Raw genomic sequence first — 9026 nt, forward strand, 5'->3', positions numbered from 1 at the left:
ACAATGGAAGTAAACTAGACATCGCCAACCCGACAAAATAGTCATATTAAAACCTTTATAGTAATTAATACATTTTGTTTCCAATCAGTAAGTTGAATTTTTTAATGAAAAAGTTTCCGTTAACTAAGCTTAGGTAACTAGTTATTTCTGTATATACCCAATGATTCTCTTTAATTTGCCACCCCCAAGCGACGCTCAATCAGCCTACCCCCATGGGGCGTCACTGCTTTCGCGTCGGAAAAAAATCATTAAAAAGTATTGTAAAAACCACTACTTAAATTTGTCGCAGTTAGATAAGATATACCTATAGCATAGTGGTCAGTACACATGCGCGACATTCCCAAGACGCGTATTGAGGGGAGTGTCGTATTTTTAAAAAATATTTTTTCTAGTGGTTATATATTTATTAAATACATATATTCGTTTGGCGGAGAAATACAGGTTGCAAACCGTATTCTTTGGGAATGTCTTAAAATGTATATGGAAAGGGAAGAGCTGCTCAAGGTGGTTCAACCAGTTGTTGGGCCCATCGGATGGTCCGACCTGGTCGCCACAAAGGCTAATTTTCTTGCGTTTAGATACAATTTAATACATTTTAGATTTCATGCGGTGTCATACAGTCAACGTAAAGATTTCTTCACTTAGAATGCTCGGTAGTTTTGTATTAGCTTTTGTTACTACAATTTTTAATATTGTTTCTACGTGGTTACGTAAATTTAGTCAGAGCACATTTGAGTGCATGGCGACCTCAGTCTTGGGTAACAACTCTTGAGACATTCCCAGCCATCGAAAAAATATGCTTCACACCAAACGTATGGTTCCGTGATGTGGTTTGGTGGGACCACTAACTTTAACTTCGATGTCCAAAATAAACGTAATTGTTTAATCTCATTTATTACAATTGGTTTTGAACTAGCAAAGTATTTTATCATTTTCCAAGTAATGATATGTTATAAATTTAATGCGGCTTAATCGTCGGTCTATACCTATATAGCGTCGTGCATCCCAGGTTTGAATCCTGGGTCTGGCAAGTGCACATATTGTTTTTAAATTTGTGTATGAGTCAGAGTATGGACCTAATGGTTGAGCAAGTGGCTGACATCCATTTCTCGTAAAAACAAAATCTGTTAATACAAACATGGCCGAAAAAAAATATTACACATAATCACATAGGTATTATTGTTCTTGGAATAAAACACAAAATGGCTCTTATTTCCATATTCACATATACCATCACTGGCAAAAATATCTTGACAGGGAAATCTCTGCAGGAAGTAATGCTTCACCTCGTCATGAATCAAGTATCGTCAACAGAGGCCCGCGGCTACTGTCACGCTTAAACAGGGATATTAAATTGTTGTAAGTACCTTGTAATTTTAAATAAATATCGTCATTTAACTATCTAATGTAAGTAATTGATTAATAATTTCATCTGAACCGTAAATAGATCAAAATATTATGGCATTTACTTTTTTCAATAGACTTACTAGTAATATAATATTATTATTTTTTGTACCCGAACAATTTACCTCGCGGATGTGCAAGGAAATTCAAAAAAAATATTACCCATGTTCTCAATAATAATCACCGTGACATTATAAAATAATCATTACTCATCATCCCAGTTCAAATTTATCGTAAGTGAGATGTTTTAGTTGTGAGTTAATTTTGAAGATTCAAATATTTATATACGATGTTGGTAAATTTGTAGAAATAAGTAGAATTCTGGTTAGTTAAAATTTTAGCGAACTAATAAAATATGACAATTGTATGGAAAGAAACCAAAGCTACGTATAATTGTGACGTCTTAAAACAAGTGGTATTTTGAAAAAGTCATTTTACCCCTATAAATATTAAAAACGGAATGAAGTATTGCATCTGGGACACTTTGTTTCACCAAAAATAGAGTTAACTAAAATAGATTGAAGTGTCTTTTTATAATAGTAATAAAATTTTGTTTACAACTAATTAAATGAGTGAAACCCGAAGATGTTGAAAAACCTTCTTCTATAGAGATGTAGCCTTAATGTATAAAATTGAAGCTAAAAAAGACCACTGTGCCACTGATTAAGATAGCTACAAATGACTTTGCAATAGGGATTCGTTTGCAGAGAACTTCACACTTCAATATGACATTTATTTTTCAGTTTTCACGGTGAATAAAATGACAATTCGTCACGATGAATAGATATTCAGCCAATAAGATCAGATCAAGCATTGCTATCACAAAGCTTGGAAGGCTGAGCATAGTCAACGCGACTATGAAATGTTTAGCCTTTATCGCTTGAGAGTGAGGCAAGCTGTTCGAATGGCCTATCGAACAAATATGGAATCGGTAGAAGATTGCATTCGTGAAAATCCCAAATCGTTTTGGGATTATATTAAATCATTAAGAAGGGATGGCGGGTATGCCGATTCGATGAGTTGGTAAGGCGAAGAGGTGACCGGACATGGAGTGGCAAAAGCATTTGCTGGTCACTTCAGGTCTGTCTACGCAAGTAGTATTCCTTATTTGGATGTTGCCTCTACGTCGAAACAGCCATCATGCGGTGCCTAGTCTATTGATATTTTTCCAGTTGATGAGAATGATGTGTTAAAATTTATTAAAAAAAACTAAAAAATACTCGCTCTTTGGGACCTGATAACGTCCCTACGTTTTTTTAAAGGGGTGTGTTGATTTTGTCAAAGGCCCACTTGCATATATATATAATCTTACAATGGAGACATGTATCTTTCCGTGTTGATATATTCCACCAAATGAGGATGAGTTTAGGTGGACGTTGTTTTATAAATTCTTAAAATAGGGTCTGCTTAACTCATCCTGTGTACTTCCTTTTACCTATATAATTTATATTTTTTTGTATGTACATATTTCTACTGTTTAATAACATACTATCTATCTCTATAATACTGATCTATCTCTTTTTTATGTAATACTGATTTATATTTCTTTGTTTCTAAATGTCATGTTGTGAACATCTTAAACTTATAATTTGTAATGTCCAAAATATGTTAAAAATAAATAAATTGAAAATTGAAATAATACTACATTTCCGTATTATTATTTAGTTAAAAAATCCTGAGAATGTTGTATAAAACCGATTATAACTGCACTTGAGTAAGTAATCAAAATGTAAAAAGGCCGTCATTGCGTATATAAGAAAAAATCGGAGTGATAACTGAACGATGTTAATATTTATGGAGTTTAACAACTTGACCATGTTTCATGCGCTTGCAAAATAATTTCAAATGTCATAATAGAAATAAACCGATACGTCTTACAATCAAAATGCCTATTAAAAAAATCTAGATCTGGCAAGGAAAATCAACGGTGAACTCCTACAATTCTCCTTGATAAACATACAACTAAGATTGCATTAGATTTATCAAAACCAGAATAGCAGGACAATAAAATCTTCGAGTATAAAAATATTTGATTTAATGTAACGCCATTTTATTATTGTATTGTATAGAATTATTTTAACATACAACCTGATCGCCCCCTGACAGGATTATTATCAAACTGGCTTGAACGAATGGCTTGACCGGAATTTGTCGGTAATACAGAAAACTGTGGACACCTATTAATTATTATCTTCGGTACGATAACTACTAGTATTAATAATTTTATGGCTACCGTTCTGTGAGAAATATTTAATGATTAATAGTAAGGATAATAATAATTAATGTAAACTGGTTTTGGATAGTTTGAAGATGATGTTATAATACGGAAATTTGACATCAAGCCACTCAACTCAATAAGTTTGCTGATAAAAACCGGGATCATGCTGATTCCCGCTTTTGATGGTCGAATCACTAGAAGTCAGGTGCAATTTGGCAATAATAATATTGGTTTATTTTTCTGTATGTCTAAATTTGATAAGATTTAAGAATTACAAAGTGTAACTGTAAACTGACTCGAATACGCTCTTTTTGGTTTTTTACTTGGTCCCAAATTTCAAGAAGTCAGAAACATAAACGAGCGATAGATAGGTGTAATCTTTCTTTTTAAAACAAAGGTCATCGATTTCGTAGATAATAAATGGTTATGTGCCAAATGTTTATACCCAGTTTACACGTGCATGGATTTACTGTTGACAGTAAGTATGAACGTGGCCATAACAAGAAAATATATGGGTAAACATGTATTATTCTACAGTTTCAAGCTTGCATGCATGAATCAAAAAAGTTTGGAAGCTTCTGAAATTTCATGCCACAGAAAACGAACTATACTCATTTTGAAGTTAAGTAACCAATGTTCACTACCTGTCAAATAGTACTACAAAATGACAACATCGCGTCTCGCTTACTCATGAAGAATGAGATTGGAGAGACAGTCAGCACTTTTACGTGTAAATTTTTATTGTCAAGTTAGTTTAAGATACGCACTATTGCTGCCAGTAAATCCATGTACGTGTACGGGCGTTATTACTTAAAGTTGTGATTATCAAAGTGAGCACTGATTAAAATCAAGCTTCTAATAGATGCACATTTTGTATATTATATTTTTTGTAGCATTATTTTTAAAATATCAAAATAAATATATTTTTAATGAAATATATCAATATATTTTTTTAAATTTCAGTTTTGCTAAATACAGTACTCTCACCCTAAGTCAAAAACTATTGTATATATTTTATTATTGTTGGTTCATAACTTGTTATTAGGAACTGTACATATAATACTGCAACAATGATAAATTTTGATTGCATTTTAATCTATACGATAAAGCATTAAGCCTATTAAATTGTGCAACTTTTAGAACTGTTTACAAAGCGCCGCTCAATTAATTTGCGGGTGTTATAGAAATATGCAGTAAATTAAGTTATTTCCCATAATTTCATGCGGATGCAGAAATTGCACCATAAATTCCTGTTTGCAAGCTTGCGCATATAAATAAACAGTGTAGGTATTAATTAAAAGTATGAGAGAAATAACCAAATAAAATAATACTTATTTTATTTTTCATAATCTAATATTTTTTTATTATTTTATTCAACGAATAAAAAAATGAAGAAGATTTAAGAATGTAACATTCATTATAAAGCCTCAATGACATTGAGCTACTTTACAAGCTGCTTGTTGGCGAATTTACAATCTGCTTGTAAGCTCGCCCGGTGTCATCATCGAACAAGCTAACAAGCAGATTATAAACAATCTACCGAGAAAAGTTGAAAGCCGGTCAACTTTACACGCTACACGCTGGCGTGTGGGCCCTGCGCAGTAAAGCGATAGTAGGGACCTCACGGTAAAAAAAACGAACTACTCAATACTTCCTGTCAAAATATTACCAAAAATGACGGTTTCAACTCACTAGCTTGTTGGCTTCTGAGCGAGTGGAAAGTTTTGTGTGTCATCATCACTATCGCACTAGCTGACTCACCCGCTCTTAAATTCTCCAACAAGCAGCTTGTAAAATAGCTCAATGTCATTGAGGCTTAAGTATTGAATAATAAAAATAGTTTAATAAATTATTAGACAGTAAGAACAAAATTCGTCGATTCCTGTAGTCGGCTAGTAATCAAGGTAAGAAATTATAGATCCATCAGTATAAGTTGTCCGCTGAGCGAGAGCGCCACATTTGACATATCGTTCAGTACTTTTTATACTGTGGCGAGCTTAGTAATGTTCTAAATTCGAACACCTGAAGATTTATTTTGTTACATAAATATCTATATACTTATTATTGATACCTTGATTCAAACTACATAATCCACTGCAAGCACCTAAATGATCTCCCTAACAACTAAAAGTGAACAACTGCAAACACAACATTTTTTTACAGTGGAGCCATTTTTGGTTTTTTTTTAGAATTATTAATAACCATGTCCTTGCTTTTTCGTACAAGATGGTTTTTAGTAATTTTGAACAATCACAAATACCCAGGCTTTGAGAAAAACACATAAATATTGTGTTCCTGACCGGGAATCGAACCCAGGAACTCTCGGGTGGAAGGCAAGCGCCTTACGCACTGCACCACGAGAGCCGCCACCCATTTTTGTGTTTTGCAAGGTAGGTACTTAAATGCTTTAATTGTGTAAAATTTTAAATAAAAAAACATTTTTTTTATATGTAATAGATAATAAATGATTAAGTCAATTTATTGAAATTTCATTTTTAGAACTCAAGAAATTTATTTACTTTATGAGAAAAAAAATAAATAGTCACTTGGTCAATTTTACTTGTACATTGACATAAAATATGCAGTTGATTAGGTAGTCATAGTAAACACCATCATAAGAAATAACACAAAATTGTTCTTTGTTTTTAATAGTACACATAAATTCAGCTGTAGTTCTAATATAATGTTCTACATGTAATGTTCTAATGTTCTATGTAAATTCTAATGGATTTAAGTTTTGTGCTATTCCATTTGAATCGTTTTTTGCGACCCTGTTTTGCCTTTCGGCATCTTCAGGCGCCGTGTACACTCACCAAAGGTAAACATACACTGACACTGAACGTAACTCTAGATTATATAATAAATCATTACAATAAATTAGGTTTAAACTTCATTACCTACCAATCAAGTCAAGGGTCAACAATAAAAAAATACAACAATCAAATTATGAATAAACTTAAATCTATTAGAATTTAAATTAAAATTCCATTCCCATCTTCATTTCCATACCTTCGGTCAATAGTATTAATATTGCATTGTAATTATTAAATAATAATAATGCAACAAAGAAAATAAGCATTCTGGTTCTACAAAAATCAAATGCAAAGTAATTTATTTAATAAACAAATAGATTTAAAATCACCTCTTACTTCGTTTTGACACATTTCCCCCATCGATCTACATCTATGATTCATAATATAAACGAATTTTGTATCTTTATTGCGAGACCTGCCATTGTCACTTGGTCAATTTTCCTAATTTAAAAAAATTGTTTTAAAGCAGATAGTCATTTTGACAAACTCGGGTTAGTATGTTTCCAGGTTGTAAGTCAGTTGGGCATTTTTTCCAGACAGCCGCAACAGTAAAATGTCAGATAGTCATTTAGTGCATTTTCACAAAAAATACAGTTGGACACTTGTATGACGACGAAATATAAATTTTCTCTGAATATTTTGATTTTCGCTACATTTCGACTAGGTATGTTTTGAGTTATAAATGGCCCATGTATGCAGTGTAATAACTACCACGCATTCATAAAAAAATACACGTTTCAGGGTTTATCTTGACAATTATAAATCAATAAATTGAAATAATCTAAAATTTATTTTTATTATTGTTTTTATGATTTTTAATAATGGTGGTGTAATGGATATGAAATTTTTATTTATTTACAGCTCACGTAATCATTAGTTTTAATATCCTTCTTTTAGCATCACTTTCATAAATTTAAAGATACATAATAATATGTAGGTAGGTATATAAGAATAAACATTTCTTCAAATACTTAATAAGGTATATAAATTATAATGCACCCACGTATTAATAACACCGATAATGCAATAATTTCGTTTTGTATTAACTGACTTTGATTGACTATGTGCATTACATTACTTGATATATTTATGGATTGGACTATGTATTGCATACAACAAAGATGAATTAGCTGGATCAGGAAATGCCAACAACAGCTGGTCCGCCCTTTTGCACGCACTCCCTGCATCAACTGCATCGATACATACCAATTCAGTGATGCATAATGCTTCCTCAACAGCCAGATTATCTCATTAAAAATTAAAAATATTATTATTTTCTTAAACATATCGAAAAAAATATACATCAACACAATAGTTATATAGCTCTCATTTTGATTCACGTGTGAGTTTATAAGAAAATATTTTTTTAATTAGATAGGTACTTACTTATAATGAAGATAATAAATATAATTATAGCTTTATAAATTTCAATTCATAATAAATTATTCAACAGATTTAACTGATCATGGCCCCCACATTCTGAAGCGGGCTCCTAGGCCAGCATGTTCGGCGGGCCCCCCTACCTTTCGCCAACGTTAAGGGCAATGTGATGTTCTACACTAGTGTTCCCCAAATGGTTTTCAGTACATATAAGTGATTTTCTATATTTTAAATAAATCCCCTTGAATTATTGATTTGTTGGCACTCATATAATAATTATTATCGGTCGGTATCATACTCGTATTATAAACCACTGGTCGCGACCCTCTCTTGTGGTAGCCAAGACAATAGCATTTGATCCTTCGATATTGGATAAATAACGATTTTTATTATTTTGGTAACACTAAAAATAATTGTAATATAAAACGATACACGTGAATTATCATGTAGTTACTTATCAATTATTATCATTTCACATCAAATTGTATTGCACAATTACATATTTTTTTATGTTAATTTTGTTGAACTATTATAGCGCTATATTTTATGATATAACAAATTTCTGGTGTGTGTTTATCTCACAACTGGTCGAGCCGCCACGCCGGGCCCCCAGGCTGGAGCCCTGTCAGCCCCCCTTTGTGGGGGCCATAAAACTGATACTCCCCGACGACAAGATGAACCCAAATGCTGAGATATCGACACACACTACCTATCCCACCCGGTAAAGTAGCATGGCTTCGTACCTGATAATTGCCTTTTTGAAATTTGCCCAGCTAACTATCGACGGGTTAAAAGTTACAATTTACAAGTTTTAGACTTGGCGCATATTACGCTATCTAGTGGTTGCGTAAACCTTCCTATTCCCCGTTCAGGTATACGCCGCCAACTGGCTTCTACATTTCCTACGGCGGGAGGGTCGCTAGACGAGCGGGGGAGGGCTAATCGCTGCGTTCGGTAGTTCACTATCGGCGGACAGTCTTAAAGCTAATCTTAATCTAAAACACACAATAAATATTGATATTATAATTCTTAATAAGTGTATTAAACCTAACTTGTAGTTATACGATTACCTGAAGCCGATTCCGGGGTTAATTTAGTGAACGTTAATACCGACACCTTTTGCAATTAGGGAAGTTTGAAATAATTTATATTTATAACAGCCAATTAAAAAAATTTGAGAGAAAAAAATTGCCCAACACGCAACCAATAAA

The 9026-nt window shown here is 32.7% G+C and overlaps 1 protein-coding gene across 1 annotated transcript in view; it reads left to right on the forward strand.

Moving 5' to 3' along the window:
- LOC147063873 (uncharacterized) overlaps positions 1–8757 on the forward strand; it is a 93192-nt gene extending 84435 nt beyond the window's left edge. Inside the window, exon 2 of the mRNA XM_085959106.1 lies at positions 8688–8757. Coding sequence (XP_085815232.1) covers positions 8688–8757 — 70 coding nt within the window. The remainder of the gene's footprint in view (positions 1–8687) is intronic.
- Positions 8758–9026: the final 269 nt, after the last annotated feature.

This window comes from Rhyacophila brunnea, unplaced genomic scaffold (genome assembly GCF_057557595.1).
Source record: "Rhyacophila brunnea isolate RB1 unplaced genomic scaffold, BYU_Rbru_1.0 scaffold_8, whole genome shotgun sequence".
Classification (NCBI taxonomy): domain Eukaryota; kingdom Metazoa; phylum Arthropoda; class Insecta; order Trichoptera; family Rhyacophilidae; genus Rhyacophila; species Rhyacophila brunnea.